Consider the following 23388-nt stretch of genomic DNA (forward strand, 5'->3'; position numbering starts at 1 on the left):
ATATATATTTGTAGTTTATATTTAATCTTTAAAAAATTCACTTCTTTGCTTATATTCAAAATATCACTGGTTAGTGAAGTATATGTAGGCATAGTGAATATAACTACCTTTTCAAGAAATTAGATGTTAGAAAATGCAATTTAAAAACAGACTGTGTAACAGGCAGAGGGATTTTCAGGTCACTTTGAATATTTGTGTAGGATTTATTTGTAGCACATTGGCTTGGTTTTTACACAGTCATTCTGTAAAATTTTAGGGTGGAAGAGTCCACAAAAGGCATCTTATTGCTTAAAAAATGTTCACATAAAAGATACAATCTTATAGTACTGTTAACTGTAAGTAAGGAACATAATTTTATGACTATATGAACAAATGTTCATTAAAATCATTCATGTGCTTTGAGAGCCTCTGGAAATTATATTTACTACTTTTTTGTTACTGGGTTACTTTTAGTATATTCATGTACTGATGTTTGGAAATACAGGCTCTGTATCTTTAAAGTTTTGAGCCCTTTCTTTGCACATTTGGGTACAGTGCAACCAAACTTAAGCATGGGAAATTCTCTCTTCCCTCCCCAGCTTTACAGCCTCCACTCAGGACTATCATTGCTATGGATACTACTTAGTGATTAGCTCTCTCTCTTGTCAATCAAATCTTTGTCTCTAGCAAACTGTTTTGTCACTGTAGTAAGGCTCTAGTGCTGGAAATTTATCTTTGACAGAGGAAGAATGCTTTTGAAAACAGTTCTTACGTGATTTTATGTAACTTAATTTGCCCTGGAAAGGAAATGTCTCGTCTCTGGTATGGGAAAAAAGGGAGAAGACATCAACCAATTAATCATAAATACACTCTGGTAAATCTTAGTCAATTATTTTAATTTGTATATATACTAGTCTTTTCATGGTGACATTATGAAAAATTATACAATTTCTGAAAGTTTAAGCATAGAGGATATTTATAGAATACAAAATTTTAGGATTGTACAAAGTACCTTGAAGTTGTTTCTGTTAATTCTGAGTATCTTCAAAAAGGGAAATTAATAAGGGACTGTAATTTTGTTTCATATTAAGTGTTTTGTATGTTCTACACCAACAGGAAGATATCAAATCTTAATTGCTGCCCTAATGTTTTTTATTTTAGCTTAACTTTTTAGAAAAATATTCAGAATTTTCTCTTGCTTGAAAATAAATTGAATAGAACAGAGTAAATTAATTATTATTGACTGGATCTCAAACCAGATTCTTTTATGATATTGTTTACTTAAGGGTATAATTTTAAGAATCTGACTAAAAGGTTTTTTAAGCTATTCAAAAAGTTTTCAGGCAATGCTACCTAATACAAATCTTTAAACAATATCCTAGTAAGGAAATTCAGTCAACCATACTATTGTAAGAATTTTGTTTATTTTTCTGTATGTGTACATTGTTATAAAATGTATTGTCCATTGCTCTTTCTGTGGTAATTTGGGATTATATTTTGCTTATGAATGTTTATTTTATTTTTACTTAATTGTAGATGATTTAAAATCCAATAAGGACTTTGGAAGATGCCCCCAAAGCAGCTTGCCGCCCTTAAATGTTAAATGTGTCAAAATATTAAAATTTTAATAGGTGTTATTTTTAATTGTAATTTCAAAATTCATTTATATGTTACATCAGCACAGAGGGATTTAGGCACCTGAAATGATTGAATTTTTAAAATTTGTGATTAGATTTACCAGATAAATCAGTTAACACCGTTGTTTTTTTTTAAAACCAAGAACAATGAAGCTATTCATACATTTTTTTTATTTGAAGTTTGAATAATCATTTATTCTTAGTTTGCAAAGACTTCAATACAGTTTATTACAAATACAAGCAAAATAAATTGTGGGTATTCTGAAATTTATAGGTCAATCTAATTAATGTGCATCAAACACTTACATTTATTACAGTCACCACGTCCAAGGCCTGTTCATTCTTTATTTTTATTTTTATTTTTGAGACAGGGTCTCACTTTGTCACCCAGGTTGGAATGCAGTGGCGGGATTTTGGCTCACTTCAACCTCGGCCTCCTGGGCTCAAGTGATCTTCCTGCCTCAGCCCCCCAAGTAGTTGGGACTGCAAGCATGCACCACCACAGCCCACTAATTTTTTTGTATTTTTTATAGAGACTAGGTTTCGCCTTGTTGCCCAGGCTGGACTTGAACTCCTGAGCTCAGCTCAGGAGATCTACCTGCCTTGGCCTCCCATAGTGTTAGGATTCCAGGCCACTGCGCCCAGCCAAGTTCTGTTCATTCTTATGAGAGGCTATATAATTTTGTCAGATACTTTATTTCATGCCTGAGCAGGAATGCTTCCTACTCATTGGTCATTAGCTCTGCCCATACTTATATGTTATTTAATTGAACCCTCACAGTAACCCTGAAAGTTTAGTAGAATTATTTCCCATTTTGAAGACTAGTTGAAGCATGGAGTGGTCACTGAACTAAGTTGTCATGTAGTACAGAGACAGCTTGACCCTGGCACATATTGTAGTTCACCAGGATGACTTTGAAGTTTTTCTGAAATAGAACAATATGATGTGTTTTGTTGCGTAGACAAGCTGAAGTCCCAGTTTTCTAGTTGTTTTCTTTGTTTTAAAGCAGAGATTCTAGGAGCTGTAGGGCAGGCAGCTCTTAAGAAAATTGGGATGAAAAGGATTAGCAGTTCTTTTACCTGCTTTGTAGATTGAGAGCCCTGTAAGATTTTGCCTGACAAGGGGCTCTTATGCTTCTAAACTGAAAAAAAAAAAAAAAAAAAAAAAAAAAAAAATTCTAAGAGAATAACCAGTATTTCAGAACACATGAAATTTGACTTTTTGGAGTTTATAATGTGTAGCTTTTTAGAATTCTTCGTCTTTACCCAACAAATAATATGGCCATATTATTACTACCTCTGTAAGAGAGATTATCACTGAGGTATCTATAGATACCTTGACAATTTTCCAAATGCCTATGTATGTAGTATCACATGACCTTACAGTAACCCTGTGTGTTAACCGGATTGTTTTGTTTTATAAGTGAGTTAATTTACATCTCAAATACATTAATAACTAATAAGCAGCATACACTCCTAACAAAATGCATGGCATGAAATTAACCTTTTGCCAGTTAGCTTCGGTGAGAACCATATTGATCAAGCATGCTTAAGTTTTGTTATCTTTTATTTTTTTAAAGGCCTTTTTATAGTTTATTCTGATAACTTAAACTTTAATCATTCATTTATTTGAAGCTATTCATGTATTTGATATATTCATGTGCCATACTCTACCTTGTTAGTGTCTGTCAATAAGTCGTAATTTACTTGAAATTATAAGCCCATTTTATAATAAGGATTTAGTCTTAATCAAAGTCACAAGTCATTAAATAGCATCATTGTTTCATTGCCTTTATCAGTAGTCACTAATTTCATCACCATTTTCTTAGTTTAGGCCGTCATATATGAACAGACTTTTTTTAAATTTAGGCTTTCATATATGAAAACACAGGAGAAAAGTTTGTATGTCGAATTGTTTACATCTGTTCAAGAATTAGCTGACAGGTGGATTTTTAGGAAGAGCTAATTTAAATGTAAAAATCTTTCCAGTGACTTCAGCCTGAGATAATAACTATAATGATAAAAATAATTACTTGTACTGACAGTGTATACCAAATATTGTTCTAAACACTTAATATGAGTTACCTTATTTAATTCTCACAACCCTGTGGAATATTACTTTATCATCTCCATTTTACAAGTGAAAAAACAGGGACATAGCAATCATACTACAACTAGTGCAAGTCAGAGCTGATTTTTTAATCTAGGCATTCTGGCTCTAGCTGATGCCCTTAAACTCTTTGTCATACTTGCCCTCAAAAATCTTCAGAATATAACAAGAGGAAGAGAATTATTTATTTCATATATTTAATGTATCAGAACCTATTTTATATATACTTTATACATATTATTTATTTCTCATAAAATGTAAAGTATTTCCATTTGAAGAATCAGAAATGGGGAAACTAAATGAGGCTCCCTAAGTTCACAAAACTAATAAAAATCAGAATCAAAATTAAGGTAGCAGTTTAAAACCAAAGCCAGTATTCTTCAATATTATGCCGCCTATCTATAGTAGATAGTCATAAGACATTTATTAACCAGTATTTATGTATGTCTTATGGTAAGTGAAACATCTTCTGCTCTCCAGTCACAACCTAGTTGAAAAAAATATACACATATATTCAATGTAGAATATTTTTTCTTAATTTATTTGACTCAATTGTTTTTTTATTTTTCATTTAAAGAAATTTAATAGCATAGGGGGCTTTCCAGTGAAATTTAATAGCATAGTGGTCTTCCAGTGAAGACCAGAAAACCTGCTAGATAAATTCTAAGAGAGCTGTAACACTGACTCTGTAGTTGAAAAGCATATATCTTATGTATGCAAGTTATGAGGCATAATAGTAAAATGAACATCTGTGATGTACCACTACCCAATATTAGAACTAGAATATCACTAATGTAGCTGCATCTGTCTGTGTGTTTTTTCTCATCTTGTGTCACCCTCATATTGGTAACCACCTCTCTGGATTTTTTGTTTTATTATCCCCCTAACTTTTTTTAATTATAATAGATTTCATTTTTTAGATCAGTATTAGGTTTACAGAAAAATTGAATGGAAGGTATAGAGAGTTTCCATATACTCTCTTTTCCCCAAAACACAGTTTTCCCTGTTATTCACAAATGACATTAGTGTGATATATGTTACAGTGTATGAACTAATATTGATATATTGTCATGCAGAGTCTATAGTTTACATTAAGGTTCATTCTTTGAGTTGTATATTCTGTGGGTTTTGACAAGTGTATAATGACATGTATCTAGTTGTAGAATCACATGCTATAATTTTACTGCCCTAAAAATTCCCTGTGCCACAGCTATTTATCACTCATTCCCTTCCACTGAACACCTGGCACCCACCGGTCTTTCCACTGTTTTGCATTTTGCAGAGTGTCATATAGTTGGAATCATATAGTACGTAGCCTTTTCAGATTGGCTTCTTTCACTTAGCAATTTTTATTTAAGACTCCTTCATGTCTTTTTGGCTTGACAGCTCATTTCTTTTTATTGCTGAATAATATTCTATTTTATGGTTTTATCCACTTCTTTACCCATTCACCTGGTAAAGGACATTTTGCTGTCTTCCACCTTTTGGCACTTATGAAAAGAAACTGTTACAAACTTTTAGATGTAGATTTTGTGTGGACATAAGTTTTCAACTCATAAATACCAAGTAACATGATTACTGTATCCTATGTTAAGGATGTGTTTGCTAGGCCAGTGTGGTGACTCACGCCTGTAATATCAACACTTTAGGAGGCTGAAGTGGCAGGAGTTTGAGATCAGCCAGGGCAACATAGTGAGACCTTGTCTCTAAAAAAAAAAAAAAAAAAAGAAAAGAAAAAATAAGAAACGAAGAAAGAAAGTAAAAAGAAACTGCCAAACTGTCTTTCATCTGGCTGTACCCATTTTGCATGGCATCCACAACAAATGAGAATTCCTGTTCTCCACATCCCTGCTGACATTTGCTGTTGTCAGCGCTTTGGATTTTAGCTTTTATTTAAATAGATGTGTAGTGATATCTCAATCATTTTAATTTGCATTTCCCTGGTGACATATCATAGTGAGCATCCTTTCATAGTCTTATTTTCCATTTGTATATCTTCTTTAATGAGATGTTTATTCATATCTTTTGTCCATATTTTAATCAGGTTGTTTGATATCATTGTTATGTTTTACATAAACATAGAGATAGAACAGACCATTGTCTCCTTCCTTCCTATCTGTATTCCTTCATATATTTTGGATAACAGTCCTTTATCATTTATATATGTTGCAGAGATTTTCTAGTCTGTAGCTTGTCTTTTTCATTCTCTTGACAGTGTCTTTCACACAGTAGAAGTTTTTAATTTTAATGAAATTCAACTTAATAATTTTCTTTTTCATGGATTGTACTTGTGGTATTTTATCTAAAAATGCACCTTCAGACTTAGGGTCACCAAGATTTTTTTCCTGTGCTATTTTCTAGGAGATCCATAGTTTTGTGTTTTCCTCTGTAGTCCATTTGGTATAAAGACTTTGTCTCAATTGACTGTTCTGCAGGTGGATATCCAGTTGTTCCAGTACTATTGGGGTAAAGACCATTATTTCTCCTCTGAATTGTCTTTACTCCTTTGTTAAAAGTCAGTTGACTGTATTTATGTGGGATATTTCTGAGTGTTTTATTGTGTATCATTGATGTATTTGTCAGTTCTTTTGCCAAAACCATGATGTATTGATTACTGTAGCTTTATAGTATAGTAAGTCTTGAAGTTGAGTAGTGTCAGTCTTCCAACTTTGTTCTTTTTCTTCATTGCTATCTTGGCTATTCTGTGTCTTTGCATATAAACTATTTCTATAAATTTTAGAATCAATTTGCCTGTATCTACAAAATAGCCTGGTAGAATTTTGATTGAAATTGTATTGAATCCATACATCAAGTTGGGAAGAACTGACAGCTTGACAATATTGAGTCTTCCTATCTATGAATGTGGGATATGTATTTAAATCTTTTGTTAATCACAGTTTTCTACTTTTTTTCACGTAGATCTCTATGTATTTTGTTAGAATTATATGTATTTCATTTACATTATGCTAATATAAATGGTATTCTTTTTAACTTTCAAATTCCAAGTTTTCATTGCTGATATATAGAAAGACCATTGACGTTTGCATATTAATCTTGCACTCTGAAAGCCTGCCATGATCACTTATTCCAGTAGAGTTTTGGTTGATTCTTTGGGATTTTTTATACCAACAATCATGTCATCTGCTAACAAAGACAGTTTTATCTCTTTCTTCCCTATTTATATAACTTTAATTTTCTTTGAATTTAATTTATATAACTTTGTCTTATTGCATTAGCTAGGACTTCCTGCATAATGTCAGGTAAGAGTACTGGCAAGGGATATCCTTTCCTTGCTCCCAGTCTTAGTGTGAAAGGATCTTGTTTCTCACTATTATGCGTTGTATTAACTGAATTTTTAAAATACATGTTCTTTATCCAGTTGAGGGAGTTCTTCTTTATTCCTAACTTCCTGAACATTTTTATTAGTGTTGGATTTTGACTAGTGCATTTTTTTGTATCTGTTGATAAGATCACATGATTTTTCTTCTTTACCATGTTGATGTAATAGATTACATCAATTGATTTTCAAGGCTGTACCAGTCTTGCGTAGGTGGGATAAGTTCTACTTCGTTGTTGTATATAATTCTGTACATTTGTACATTGCTCAATTCAGTTTGCTAGTGTTTTGTTGAGAATTTTTGCATATATGTTAATGAGAGATAATTGCCTGTAGTTTTTCTTTCTTGTAAAGTTTTTATTTCTATTAGAGTAATGCTGTCCTCACAGAATTAGTTAAGAAGTATTCCCTCCGCTTCTGTTTTCTGGAAGAGATTGTGGAGAGTTTGTATAATTTCTTCGTAAATGTTTGGTAGTATTCATCAGTGAGTCTATCTGGGCCTTGTGCTTTCTGTTTTAGGAGGTTATTAATTATTGATTAATTATTTAAATACATATCTTTCTTTCTTTTTTTGAGTTGGAGTTTTGCTATGTTCCCTGGGCTGGTCTTGAACTCATAGGCTCAAGTGATCCTCTCACCTCAGCCTCCTGAGTAGCTGAGATAATAGGCATGCATTACCTGTTTCTTCTTGTGTGCCTTTTGGTGGTTTGTGTCTTTCAAGGAATTGGTTTGCTTTATCTAGATTATCAAATTAGTGAGTGTACAGTTTATAGTATTTCTTCATTATTCTTTTAATATCCATGGGATCAGTAATGATGGCCCCTCTTCATTTCTGATATTTATTCTCTCACTCTCATCTATCCTGGCTAGAGGTAGAGGTTTATCAATTTTATTGACCTTCTGAAAGATTACAAAATTGGCTTCTGGTTCCATTGCTGTTTTTCTATTGATTTTATTTTTAATCTATTGATTTCTGCTCTAATTTTATTTTCCTGTGCTTGAGATTTAATTTGATTCCATATTCTTTCATCTCTTAGCATCTCAGTTATACTTTTTTAAAAAACTTTTTTAAATGGTTCCCCTAGAATTTGTAATACACATTTTTTTTAGTATAGTTTACATGGTGAAACCCCGTCTCTACAAAAAATACAAAAATTAGCCGTGCGTGGTGGCACACGCCTGTAGTCCCAGCACACGTCTGTAGTCCCAGCTACTTGGGAGGCTGAGGCAGAAGAATCACTTGAACCCAGGAGGCAGAGATTGCAGTGAGCCGAGATTGTGCCACTGCACTCCAGCCTGAGTGACAGAGGGAGACTCCGTCTCAAAAAAAAAAAAAAAAAAAAAAGAAAAGAAAAAAGGATATGGGGATATGGCTCCCTCCCCTCTTCATTCCCTTTTTTTCCTTTTCCCAGTATTGATGAAAGACAGGAAGTGATTTTAAATGCAGATTTTTTCAAATCAAACTTCACTAATAGAATTAATTCTGGATTTTTTTTTTTTTAAGACAGGATTTTGCTCTGTTGCCCAGGATGGAGTGCAGTGGCTTGATCTTGGCTCACTGCAGCCTCAACCTGCTGGGCTCAGGTGATCCTTCCATGCCACCAGGCCCGGCTAATTTTTTGTATTTTTTTGTAGAGACGAGATTTCTCCATGTTGCCCAGGCTGTTCTCAAACTGGAATGTTATTTTGAAAGCAGTAGTTTTAATTTGGGCAAAATGGGGCAAAGTTTAACATAATTCAGGTCTTATTTTGTAATAAAGACTGTTAATATATGATGAGATATAGTAGAACAACGGCTTATGTGACTTCAAGGATGCTGTTGTATGCTCTTTTTGTTTGATACAGAAGCTCAGAATTATATTTCCTTCTTTAACATATTTTTTGGGACCAAAGTAAGTGTAAGTGGCATTGATTAGATAGTATTTCTTTTTCTCTTGCATTTCCATTTACTGAGAAAGTAGTAAAAATGGCACATTGACATATAACTAGCAGATTTTTGTTAGTGTGCAAGACATTGAAGAAAGGGAGATTTGGGGTTTGTTTTGGAGTAATCTTGGGGAAACACTGGAACATCCATAAGGTATTGTTCTTTATATCTAAGAGATGAACGTGTTCTTAATCATGGGATTGGCAGCAACTGTGAATTTTCTCTAGTCTCTGTTTTTGTTAGTCCATTTGTAATAGTGATGGGTGGATTTACCCCTGCCTTTCCATTGGTAATTCTGTAGAAGTAAAGGCTTAGGAAAATACTTTCTCTTTGTGAGGGTCCTTTGTCAAAGACTGAAAAGACTAGAGAGTGGCATTTAATTCTGCTGAGTATAGGTCATGGTACTTAGTTCCTATAGATAGGAGTTAGCAGTATATCCAAATACTTTATTCCTTAAGAAACGATTTTTTTAGCCAGTGAATGCACTTTTAATTGGAAGGTCTTGGTTTTCTCAACTGTTTACTCCTAATAATTCAGAGCGTGATAAGGGATATTTTGGAGAAATGTATTCATTTTTTATTTAGGTTTAATCTTTTGGGTAAAGTAATAAATTGTATACATGGAGTATGGTTTACCAAGGGTATAAAATTAATGTAAGAGTAATTCCAGTTTCCTCATATATACTGGGAATATATAGCTCTTTTATCCCTTTATTTTGAGAGAAGGAAGTATATTTCTGTACTCAAATTCAAATCTCTTTTTTCTATTAACTCACAGACTTTTTTTTTTTTCTTACAGTTTTCTGTATCCTCACCCATCAGGGCATGAGTAAATGTTTAAGGTTAAGGAAGCAGAAAGTTTTTAAGTCCTAGAAAAAAATAAAATTGAAAAAAATAAATTTGAAAGAGTAGATTTGTGACATGAAAGAAACTATGACTTTATCAAGTGTTATTAAGATAAGCTTAGCCTTATGATGGCGATTTATTGTTCTCTTATTAGTAACTCCTACTCTCAGCAATGCTGATACAATTAGGTTATGACTGATCTCTTTTGTAAGCATAATTTAATTTCACTTCCACCCAGGAAGTGTTTTTCTTATAGTAAATGAAGGAGTTTTAGAATATAGATATAAGATAATTGTTAACTGGAGGGATAGAAGGAAAGCAGAGAATTAGATAAGTTATTTTTGACAATCCTTGTCTAGGAGACTATTGGACTGAAGGCCATGAAAAAAGAAAGAAAAATATAATTGGCCATTAAATATTTCTAGAGACCTGTTTTGCTGGGCATAGAAAAGCAAGCCCGTGATGTTTTTTATTTTTAGTACCTAATTTTTCTTTTATGTTTATTGAAATCCTATTGTTCTTAATTGAAAGTCCTTCATTATTTTTATCTAATACTGAAATATAAAAATTAAATTCAGAATAATCAAAATGTTAAAAATAGTTGAGATGTCAAACCTGAAATATTCTCATTCAAAAATAAAAACCAAAAATTAATAAGGAGGCTCTTTGGCCATTATCATTTAGTCTTCAGGGTAATTGGTGAAAAGTAATCAAGTAAAAGTCATATGAATAATAGTAGTTCTCATTAATATGTTCTGGGCACTATACTCAGTCCTTAATATGCATTTCCTCAGTAATTCACATAAAACCAGATTTGATATGCACTTTTATTATTTTCATTGTTTTATAACAAAATTGATAGGCAATGGGGAACCCAGGTTTATCTGACACCCCCCTGCCACCCGCCCCCAGAGCTAGAGAGAATAACAGCTTCTGGTTTCTAAGTACAGAGTCAGCTAACATATTGTATGCTTTGTTGCTTCACAGAATTCAATATAATAATAATGGCCAGAATGGAAATCTGTCCAGCCTCTTTTCCTTTTTTCTATTCTCATGTCTTTCAGAACTTTCAACAAGTTTACATAGCTTTTCATAGTTACCTTGATGTTTACTGGTAGCCAGTTCCTTTTAGTTGGCTAAATAAAAAGCCTTTAAAACCTAGGTTCGGCCGGGCGCGGTGGCTCACGCCTGTAATCCCAGCACTTTGGGAGGCCGAGGCGGGCGGATCACGAGGTCAGGAGATCGAGACCATCCTGGCTAACACGGTGAAACCCCGTCTCTACTAAAAATACAAAAAATTAGCCGGGCGTGGTAGCGGGCGCCTGTAGTCCCAGCTACTCGGGAGGCTGAGGCAGGAGAATGGCGTGAACCCGGGAGGCGGAGCTTGCAGTGAGCCGAGATCGCGCCACTGCACTTCAGCCTGGGCGACAGAGCGAGACTCCGTCTCAAAAAAAAAAAAAAAAAAAAAAAAACCTAGGTTCAAAATCTAAACTCTTTATGAGGCAGTTGGATTAACTCATTTTGTGGTCAGAGCCTCTGTGCATTTTTGATTGATTACAAGAGGAACTAGTCATAGCTCAAGAGAATCGTCACATATTTATCACACCATTAGCGTTCACTGTAGTATGGTAACTGTTTTTAGAATTATGTCATGATCTGAAAAAGCTGTAACTATTTTGTCAACCTGAGGAAACTTACCTGTTTTTGTGGGCTTTCTGTAATAGTGTTTATCTGTCATTTATGGCTTTCAAATTTAATACTGTGCAAGAGCCTGGTCTAGGCAATTATAGAAGATAGAAAGTTTTCCTTTGAAAGTTAAAATGTAGGAAAGTTGTTAAATTTTAGTCACAAATAAATGATACAGTAAAAACCATAAAGAAATAAAACAGGAGAGAGGCAAAAACTAGAAAAAAAAAGTCATTTAAAGGGCTGAAGCAGACATACTTAGAAGGTACTTTTGATTAGACATACTTTTGAAAATCTAATTTTCTACTTTCTAGAGCTTATTTTTCTTATTGCCATAGGTTTTAAAATGTACTTCTATATTGTTTTCTTGCTCTTCTCTCCTCTGTTGTTTCTGTTATAGATGGGTATGTTTGTCACCTGTGCCTAGAAGAAATTCTTCCAGCATGGCCGTTAGGATATAATGTTTGAGCTCACCTGATTTGGAGGGGGTAGTTGAAACTACCACTTCCTTTGTAACTGCAAGACCGTTTAGTTTTCAGACGTTATCTTTAATGTTAGCAAAGTGTGTGTTTTATATAGTGTTTTCTGTATAAAAAACTATAATTTCTATTTACTAAGTTGAATCTATATGGAATAGTCCATAAAATAAACCTTACATACCAACTAGTTGGATGTAGTAGTGAAAATCATTCATGAGTATTTCACTCTAGTTTGATATATAAATCTCTTGGATTTTCAACATAGAGTGGGGAAGAAATCCTAATTACAGTTGTCTTCCCATTTTAATTTCTCCTCTTTTTTTTTTTTTTTTTTTTTTTTTTTTTTTTTTTTTTTTGCTGTTTTTCTCAACTGTCAGTGGAATTATTGTCTTCCTGTCTCCATATTTAGGTAGTGTCAGTGGCTGAGTATCACCGCAGGATCGATGCTCTAAATACTGAAGAACTGCGCACACTCTGCAGACGCCTCCAGGTGCCCCCTTCAGTAGTTTAAACCCCTCCAGAGACTAAATACTCCCTGTTTTTAGTGTTCTTTGTCATGGCAAATCTCATTTGAAGAATTTGCTTTGACTGCAGCACTAAAATTAAATTCCTTTTTGTATTAAAGGTTATAGTATTGCCGTGAAGAGCTGTGGATTATCTTTTCTGTCATCTTTTCATTTGAAAAATATTCTGAAGAATGTTCTGTCACTTCAGAATTATTCTCAGTATTGTGTGTTTCTTTCAGCGATGAGGAGTTTTCATTCATTTAACATTGGAAGAATGGTGTTGGTTTTGAGATTGAATCTTTTCTAAACAAAATCTGAAAGATATGGTACTATAGGAAAACTAATAAAAAATTAATAGCAAGGCTTAAATATTTTATTTAAGGCTATTTCATTTGTATCAGCGTCACATCAAATATCTCAATAGGATAAACTGTTCTTGAGGCATTCTTGGTTGGTATTAGGAGTACATTGGAATAGTACAGTTTAGACACAGAACTGGATAAATTACTTAAAATTCTGTGAGATAATCTTTGTGATTTTTTTTTAGAAACAAGAAAGCAATGTAATTGAAAACTCATTTTTAAGTTGTGTCTATTATACTGTGTTTCTTTCTTCTTAATAAGATATGCTTTCATGGCTCTGCTAGACCTGAATTTTTTCTTTTAATGCTTCTAATGCTGCCTTGGGTTTCTTTTTCTTTTTCTTTTTACCTTTCACATCATCAAAATAAGGGTGAAACATGATGATATGAAAGAATGAGTATTTAGCTTCTTGTCAAAAAACAATACACTTATAGAACATGTATTGGTTGCAAATATATGCTGCTCAGGTTTGTTAAGAAACCTGTTAAAGGAACAAAATAATTTAGCAAGAATTTCATTCCCATATAGAATCACAGTTGCTGAGCATTGCTGCATTTTAGTTATCTGCTCCAATAGAATTCTGCATATTTTCCAATTTAAAAGTTTCATAAATAATGTTTCATTTATTTTATTTTCTAATATTATTATGTTTTATATATTAAAATAAAATTAATATTAAAAAGTAAGCACCAATAGAATATATTGTGCAGTAGTAAGCTTTATTTTTAGTTAGTTAACATTCTTATCGTTTTAAGAATACCAGTGAAATCATTTCCACCAAGCAAAAGCATGTATTCTTTGTAGTGCAACACATTAATCTAATTTAAAAAATAAATTTATGAACAAATTAACAGTAAAATTTATTGTTTGGTCCAAGTAGATGAAAAAAATTAAATGTTTAGAAAGTTATAAAAAGAAAGCATTTAAAAAAATGGTAACGTTTGTCAGTGAAACAAATACATGCACAACTCACAGAAAATAGTTATTTTTTTTTATTCTACTATTCTTTACATTAAAATTTTGGCACCCAGGAAGTTTTGTTCATTATTTTTGACAAATTTTGTGTTTAGCATGAAAGAATTCTATTTTAAATAGCACACACACACACACACACACAGCGCAAGCCAGCTAGCTGACTTTTGCCCTTCAAGGACTTAATTAAAGATGCATGCAACTATCTTCTTTACACAGAAATATGGAGATTTATCATTCCTACCAGTCATTCCTCATGTAGTGGATGAGAAAACGTCTGCTTATATTGTTATAAAATCTTTTCCTACATTGGCTACATCATAGATATTAGATATGGGCCATCTTTTGCCCTATAAAATCTTAAGGTTAAAGATTTAGCCACATTTTCTACGATATAAAGCTTTATTTATCTGAAAAGTCTGACAATTTTGAAAGCATGTCACAAGTTTACATTAATGCACTACCTCTATTTACTGTTTTAGATTACTACAAGGGAAGACATAAATTCAAAGCAGGTTGCTCCAGTGAAAGCAGACCTGGAGTCTGAATCTTTTCGACCAAACCTAAGTGATCCCAGTGAACTTTTACTGCCAGATCAAATTGAAAAGGTATGACATGCTCACATATGTGCATTTCTGAGTGTGAGTGTGTACCCATGAGAGTAAAACAGCCTCTTTTTACTTGTTTCTGAAGCAACAGCGTTAATGCTATTACTATTCCACTCCAGTGAAAAGAAAGAGTAAGCAAAACATAGCAACTAGTGTTAATTAAGATGTTAGGAGATTTAGGTAAGCAGACACTAAAAGCCAATATTTGTTTTATTGTTGTGTGCTTGTTACTTGCTTTATGTGGATTATTTCATGTAGTTGTTACAACAGCTGTAGAAATTGGATGCTCTTATTATGCACATTTTTTATTAAGTTAAAAAGTCGGGAGCACAGAGCGATTAACTTGTTCAAGGTCACACAGGGAGAAGTATTAAAGCTTGATTCCTAACTTGGATAGTCTGTCTCCCTAGCCTATTATTTGAGAGATATTTTAATAATCAAGCTAATAGTCTATCAAGTATTTTTGTTAATTCAATATGGAAGGCAAAAGCATTAAGTAATCTATGTTTCTTATCTCTGTTCTAATCTGTGTCTGGTTCAGGATGATTCTTTATTTTCCTAATAGACAATTAATATTTTATTCTGAGAAATGTGTAATACTTTTCAATCATCTTAATATCTTTGAGAATAATAATTTCTACTGTTAATTTATTTTTATAGCCTATATTATATAGGCACCATTACATTCCAGCTGGCATTAGTATTCTACATAATGAACAACAAGCTATCAAGTAAATACTAACACTTTGTTTTCTAAAGCTTACCAAGCATCTTCCACCAAGAACAATTGGCTATCCATGGACTCTTGTTTATGGTACTGGAAAACATGGCACAAGCTTGAAAACTCTTTATCGAACAATGACAGGTTTAGACACCCCAGTGCTGATGGTGATTAAAGACAGTGATGGACAGGTATGAAACACCAACTGCATAGATTGCTTATCCTTTAAGAGCAGTAACAGTAACTTTTAGCATATTTATTTGATAAACATTACTTTATTCGTGCATTTTATTGTTTAACTGATAATTACTGGGTACTTTTAATATGCAAGGCAATGTTGAGTGTTACAGAGGATAGATATGAGCATGACGATTAAGAGTTACTGCCTTCAAAGGGATTATAGAGTGGTAGAAAAGAACATTTGCACATACCAACATCTCTAATGGTGGGGAAAATGGTAGGTTTCTTAGAACCTAGAAAAAGTGAGGAAATAAGAATGAGGTTCATGGGAAAGGTAGAAATTGACAGAGTCTTGAATAATGGGTGAAGTTTTGATTAAAGATAATTGTTTGAAGATGATAGCCAGAACAGAAGCACAAATAAGAGTAATATTGGTTTGTTCTTCAAACAGCAAGTTCAAGTCAGTTGTAATTGGAAACTAATGAGAAGGTAAAATAGCAATATTAGAACAAAACACTGGTATTACTAACACCTTTAGTGTTTTATGTGTCAGGAACTTGACTAATCACTTATGCATTATGTTATTTAATCATGAAAGCCCTATGAGATTGATACCGTTATCTTTATATTAAAGAATGAGTCAACTATGACATAAGCTCATCAACTTGCCCAAGGTTACATACCCAAGAAAAAGTATTTGCACCAATGAAAATGAATGAACTTCTGCTACATGCCATGGCATAAATGAATGTCACAAACATAATATTGAATTAGAAATCAAACACCAGAGAGTAACTTTCTTATGATTTCATTTATAGAAAGTTTTATCAGTGGGCCAAATGAATCTGTAGTGGTATTAGTCTAGTAACTCCTTCAGGTAGTTGAGACTATTGATGAGAGGAAGCACAAAGAGAGCTTCTAGAACTAGTAGTGTTCTGTATCTTGGTCTGAATGAATGTTGCATGGGACTTTGCCATGTGATAGTTCTAAACTGAGCTATGCGTTTATGTTTTGTGTACTTTTCTATAATGTATATGTAAAATAACCTTTCAATAAGGAAATATTTTCAAAATTAAGACTATAAAGATAGAATGTCAGGATAGACAGTGACTGTACAGATTATCTGTCAGACTCTCTGCACTCCATTTCTGATGTGGAAACTTCAGCCCATAACACTGAAATTACTTGGTCAATCTCTTATTCATCAATTTTCTCATTAGGGTACTGTGTGTCTTGTATAAGATCATGCACAGGGTTAAAGGACAAAACAATTCACACATAACACCTGCCCTCATGGAATTTACTGTATAATGATAAAGAAAAAATAGCATATTTTAAAAGTGATAGAATGTTTCCCTATACTGAAGGACTTATTTTATTAAGCACTGCAATCCCATAGCATCATGTTATCCATATCATACATACATTGTACATATAAGTCATCCTGAAATGTGTTAACCACTTTTTAAGATTGTCTGCTTAATTACTTTAAATAAAATCCCAAAATTTAAAAACTAGGAAAAAATCTGTATTTCCATTGAAAAACCAATATACTTCATATTTGACAATAATGTAAATTATATAGCAGCTAGCCATTTTTCCCTTTTTAAGTATGATTAGATAAAACTATACCAGATTTCTATTTTTTGCATTTTATTTAAACATATATGATGAAATAATGCTTACTGGAATAAATTTGTTAGTCGTGTCATTGAATATGCCTTTTTTATCCTTAGGTTTTTGGTGCGTTAGCATCTGAGCCATTGAAAGTGAGTGATGGCTTTTATGGTACTGGAGAGACCTTTGTTTTTACATTCTGTCCGGAGTTTGAGGTAAGAACCACTATTTCAATATTTTGTTTATAAAGAGGTGACATAACATACTGCCCAAAGCAATTTATAGATTCAGTGCTATTCCCATTAAACTACCACTGATATTCTTCACAGAATTAGGAAAAACTATTTTAAAGTTCATGTGGAACCCAAAAAGAGCCCAAATAGCCAAGAGAATGTTAAGCATAAAGAACAAAGCTGGAGGCATCACGTTACGTGACTTCAAAGTATACTACAAGGCTACAGTAACCAAAATAGCATGGTACTGGTATAAGAACAGACACATAGACCAATGGAACAGAATAGAGAACTCAGAAATAAGACCTCACACCTGTAACCATCTGATCTTTGACAAACCTGACAAAAATAAGCAATGGGGAAAGGATTCCCTATTTAATAAATTGTGCTGGGAGAACTGGCTAGCTATGTGCAGAAAATTGAAACTGGACCCCTTCCGTAAACCATATACAAACATTAACTCAAGATGGGATAGAGACTTAAATGTAAAACCCAAAATTATAAAAACCCTAGAAGAAAATATAGGCAATACCATTTAGGACATAGATACGGGCAAAGATTTCATGACAACAATGCCAAAAGCAGTTGCAACAAAAGCAAAAATTGACAAATGGGATCTAATTAAAGAGCTTCTGTACAGCAAAATAAACTATCATCAGAGTGAACAGACAGCCTACAGAATAGGAGAAAATTTTTGCAATCTATCCATCTGACAAAGGTCTAATATCCAGAATCTACAAGGAACTTAAGCAAATTTGCAAGAAAAAAAAACACCATTGAAAAGTGGGCAAAGACACTTTTCAAAAGAAGACATACATGTGGCCAAAAAAACCTGTGAAATAAAGCTCAACATCACTGATCATTAGAGAAATGCATATCAAAACCACAATGAGGTACCATCTCACTCCAGTCAGAATGGCTATTATTAAAAAGTCAAATAACAACAGATGCTGGCAAGGTTGCAGAGAAAAAGGAATGTTTTATTTTGTTGTTGTTGTTGTTGTTTTTGAAACAGAGTCTTGCTGTGTCGCCCAGGCTGGAGTGCAGTGGCATGATCTCAGCTCAGTGCAGCCTTTGCCTTCCAGGTTCAAGCAATTCTCCTGCCTCAGCCTCCCAAGTAGCTGGGATTACAGGTGTACACCACCATGCCTGGCTAATTTTTGTATTTTTAGTAGAGACGGGGTTTTGCCATGTTGGCCAGACTGGTCTCGAACTCCTGACCTCAGGTGATCCACCCTCCTCGGCCTCCCAGAGTGCTGGGATTACAGGCGTGAGCCACCACGCCCAACTGAAAAAGGAATGTTTTTACCCTGTTGGGAGTGTAAATTAGTTCAACTGTTGTAGAAGACAGTGTGGCAATTCCTCAAAGACCTAGAGGCAGAAATACCACTTGACCCAGCAAATCCCATTACTGGGTATTTACCCAAAGGAATGTAAGTCCTCCTAATATAAAGATACATGCACACAAATGTTCATTGTAGCACTATTCACAATAGCAAAGACATGGAATCAACCTAAATGCCCATCGATGATAGACTGGATAAAGAAAATGTGGTACATATACACCATGGAATACACCATATACACCATGCAAACTAATGCAGGAACAGGAAACTAAACACCACATGTTCTCACTTACAAGAAAGAGCTGAATGATGAGAACACATGGACACATTTCAGGGGAACAACACAGACCTTGTGTCTGTCGTGGGGTGAGGGTGCGGGGAGGGAGAGGAGAGCATCAGAAATAATAGCTAATGGATGCTGGGCTTAATACCTAGTTGATCGGATGATCTGTGCAGCAAACCACTGTGGCACACGTTTACCTGTGTAACAAACCTGTGCATCCTGCACATGTACTCCTGAACTTAAAAGTTAAAGGAAAAAAAAGAGAAAGAGATGGCATAAATGAAAAAACCATGTACTTTGGAGTCATGCAAGTTGCATCTGACCCCTATCTTTGCCTTTTACTCCCTGGTAACTTTTCTTTGACCATTTTGAACTTCAACTTTCCTGTAGATAGAATGAGGAATCATAAAATATGGCATGATCATTTAATAATTAAATGAGGATCATTTATATATAATACTTGGGATGGCACCAAACACAAATTATGGACTTAGTAAAGAATATACATTATCATTACTATTCTGTTTACAAATTGTCATTGTGAAATTTCCAGAAACATTTAATGACTAAGCTTAATCATGTAAGTCATGAAAGCATAAAAAATAAATTATTTGGATTTAAATAACAAGTTATTGACTGGTTTCTTTTTCTTTACCTGTGTGGCTTTACTGTGGCTTGACTAACACAAATTGAATACATTCTCATGCCAATAAAATCTAAAATGTAAAGGTATAAATGAATTTTAGTGAATGTGTGACTATTCTTAAAACATTGAGTGCAATATTAGTATCTCGGGCACATTGGAGTGTGGCATGTAAAACCTTCATTTTAATCTCAAGAAAAGGAATCAACACCATTGGTTATAAAAATAAATGAAGAAAATAGGAACGATTTGGTAACACAATAAAAATTCTTTTAGCAAATTTGTACTTAACTAGCTCACCAGAATAACCAATGCTTTTCATTCCTTCCATAAAATATGTCAACTGATAGCAACAGCTACTTGAAAGCTTGTAGTTATTACAGATTTTCTAAGCATCAGTGGTGCCTATTCTCAAACTTATGTTACTGCTACCTGATAAGTGTAATAATGTAGTCAATTAAATGTTACCTATGAAAAACGAGTGCTAAAAGAAAGTTTTATTGAAAACTGTAATGAACACATTTTAAAAACTTGATAAAAGTAAGTTGCTAGAAATTGCTACTATGTTAGGTTTAGGTAAAACACCCATAAAAGGTTAGAAAAAGATATTTAAGAATATTCATGTCTAGTTTGCTCTTGGATTTCTCAAATGATTTTAAGTTCTCACTGTTTAAAGAAATTGAAACTGAAAATCATAAATACCCATTATGGTCATGGTTTATTTAAGAACTGTGATCAGTAAATATATATGCAAAGAAAAGGCCTTGGCCCTATGTTAAAATATTATCCAATTAACATACATTTCTGTTTAATGGTAAAAGTTAATGGCATTTGTGTCCGATTTTTTTTCAACTCATTTACTTCTTTCTCAATTTTTTCTGTTAACCGTCCAACTCTTGGTGTCTGTAGAGTCAGGAGAAAGAAGTATGTGTGAAAAGTTAACAAAATTTTGAGAAATTGGAATTGAAAGTTAAGTGATAGAGTGTGTGCTTTCAAATTTAGTCATATAAACACTGAAACCCAAACCACCAGAGCCTTCTGTGCCAAGCTTTTTGTGGTGTTCTTATTCTTATACTGCCAGTCTTGGCTTTGTTAACTCGTTTGAGTTTTGGAGAACTAACTCTCTATAATAACCATTTCATCTATATATTTAAAGCTTTTTTTAAATTTATATAGGTCTTTAAGTGGACAGGAGATAATATGTTTTTTATCAAAGGAGACATGGATTCACTAGCTTTCGGTGGTGGAGGGTAAGTCTCTTGAACATTTCACTATGAGATTTTTGAAGAACTTTAAAAATGCATTTGGATTATTTATAAATTCAGTTGTCTTTAGAAAGTTTTGACATTAGAATTCAAATTTGTATATTATGAAAAAGAAAGTATAATGTATTTGCAAGAAGTCGCTCAAGTGTAGTTATTGAAACTATTGATGGAGTATTTGTTTCATTTTAAAATACTGTTCAGTTTATTCACTGTTAATTAAGACCCATCTTTTTCTTTAGAGCACAGTGGCTCTTTGATAATATAAAGGGAAATATCTCAGTACCTTTGAACTTCTCTAATTTTTAAATAACTGTGATGGAATATTTTATTTCTCCCAATGCATAGAACAAGTCCAATTGTTTTCATGTTATTCTACTCTGGAGACCATTTGGAATGATATTTTGACAATAATAGAAATGGGTATTTCTGCAGAAAATTGTAGGGACCCCTCAAGTTTTCAGGGGTTTTTACTTGCTTGTTTTTTTAACAATTATGGATCAGACAATAATGTGATTATCTTGGCATTGCAAGTACTGTGAGGAGCTTTGTTTTTTATTTGGTATCCCAGCCTCCTTTAATCTTTGCATTGTTGGGAGGTAGGCTGCTCTGGTCCCACCTAGCCTGGGCTTAGCAAGCAACAACTCCTTCCTTTGGTATTTCTGTCTTTCAGTATTAGACATGGGTATGCTAAATAATTTTCAGACTTGTAAAAGTGTTACATTATTTGTATCCCACAGTTGAGGATATATAATGATAATTTATTCAGACCACCAAAGAATATTCATCATCCCAGGTTATTCTATTATTAACAAATTTTCTTACAACTTCTCTGTAAGTAGGTGTTTGGAAGATATAAGTAGGGTGATTAAAAAGTGATCATGGTTATTGTAGCCTTCTCTGTTAGTTTTAGTTGTTGAACTCAGCATGTATTTACATGGTCCAATTATACCTTTTGGGGGGGTATCATTCAGCCCTCCCCTAAACAGTAGTCTTACATGTGATTCTCTTAGCTCTCCAACAGGTCCACTCAAGCTAGTGGCTTATAATTTCAAGATTTTATGGGTGCTTTAAGTCTTCAAAAATGTCATACACAATGCCATTAGATGTCTGCTGGAACTAGATTTTATTGTACAACATGATTTCACCAAGCTAGAGTAACCACTGGGTTATTTGATAATAAATTAATATAAGTTTTCAGTGTTTAAAGGAGAGTACAGCTTCAGAAAGCAGAAACTACAGGGAGTTGATATTCCAGAATTCCAAGGGAAAGGCACCCCAAAAGAAAAATGATGTAGTGGACTTAATGTAGACTTTGGAGTCCAATAGACCTGATTCAGATTCTCACTTCAACATATGCTATATGTGGTACCTTGAGCAAACTCCTTAACAAATCTAAACTTTCCTTAGCTATAAATTGGAGATTAAGCCAGTTTTGTAGAGAGATTATAAGGAATTCACAAGGATATAATTTTTGTGCAAATCCTAGTATAGTATCTGGCATATAGTAAGTACTCAACAACTGATAGCCACCTAAACTGATAGCCACCTTTACTCATTTTCTTTCATCCAACATGATCTGTTCCCTTCTGATACCAGGAAGAATTCTGCCTGCAGTATCATTGGCTGCATGAGCTATAAGACATTAATTAAAGATTTAGAAGACTACTTTTATTCCTTCCACTTCCTTAGCCATTCTCTTTTCAGAAAGTTGTATGAATCATCTTTGAAAGCATTGCTCATATAAAAATACACTTTCTGGCTTTCTGGGTGTTTCACCTGGGACAGATCTGTAACCTCTTAAATACATTTACTTAAATATTTGGATATCACATACCTTTTTGAAATGCTGATGAAATGCAGAGGTACCCATTGTCCTAAAATGAATATACAAATAATCCAATTTTATATGTGATATTAAGAAATTGACAAAAATGTTGAAAACTTCTACTCAGGGCTTCAGAAAATTCAGGTTACCTTGGAAAAAACTATTCATACTTGGTAATAAAACTTATTGCAGCATCAGTGACATTCATGAATCTTGAAGGTCAATTTTGAGGTACTACTTAGATGCAGTCATCTGAGATTACAACTAGATGTCTTAATCTTTTATTAACCCTTTCATATTTAGCAGAAGGTTTTTATGAGGAAGTCTGACCCTTTCATATTCTCCTTTCTAATAGATTGGCTATGATAGTCTATTTGCGCTTTTAAGGCTCATGGATTCAGATATCTCTTTAAAGGCATGTTGTTGCCAGTAGTGTTAGAGTCTCTAGAAGTCTATTGTCATAAGACCATAAACTTTTTAATTCAAATGCAGTTTCTAATTTATCTCTGTATTTTCCAGTGCCAGTGTCTGAAACATGATAAATGCACATTTAAAGTTGAACAAATTAGTCAAATATGAATTTCAATTTGAACCTTAACAAATGATGGCTTCCTCATGGGGCAGGGGGCATTTTGGGGACGATATAGTTTTGCAGTGCTTCTGTATCACAGACTCTGGATTGTTATGATTTTCAGGGTGATCTTGTATCTTAGCAATGTCCCATTTTCATTTATAGAAGAGGTTCATCAGAACATCATCACTGGTTATCCCATTACAGTTTTTTTGTACTGTCAACTCTCTTCTTGAGTGACACTGGATGATCTCTT

General features: G+C 33.5%; 1 protein-coding gene and 1 non-coding gene across 10 annotated transcripts in view; one reads left to right on the forward strand and one right to left on the reverse strand.

Moving 5' to 3' along the window:
- OXR1 (oxidation resistance 1) overlaps nt 1-23388 on the forward strand; it is a 489515-nt gene that overhangs the window by 461935 nt on the left and 4192 nt on the right. For 4 of the 9 annotated variants that reach the window (XM_034966478.4, XM_034966477.4, XM_014345984.5 and 1 more), the window contains 5 exons: nt 12410-12490; nt 14323-14448; nt 15208-15360; nt 17086-17181; nt 20648-20721. In XM_034966478.4, coding sequence (XP_034822369.1) covers nt 12410-12490; nt 14323-14448; nt 15208-15360; nt 17086-17181; nt 20648-20721 — 530 coding nt within the window. Of the gene's footprint in view, nt 1-648; nt 854-12409; nt 12491-14322; nt 14449-15207; nt 15361-17085; nt 17182-20647; nt 20722-23388 lie in introns of those variants that run through there. The other 5 variants (XM_057303073.2, XM_034966479.4, XM_034966481.4 and 2 more) reach the window with 3 other exon arrangements.
- LOC112440745 (U7 small nuclear RNA) lies at nt 4348-4409 on the reverse strand. The gene has a single exon (XR_003028759.1). It is a non-coding gene; the product is annotated as a U7 small nuclear RNA (small nuclear RNA).

This window comes from Pan paniscus, chromosome 7, assembly GCF_029289425.2.
Source record: "Pan paniscus chromosome 7, NHGRI_mPanPan1-v2.0_pri, whole genome shotgun sequence".
Classification (NCBI taxonomy): Eukaryota; Metazoa; Chordata; class Mammalia; order Primates; family Hominidae; genus Pan; species Pan paniscus.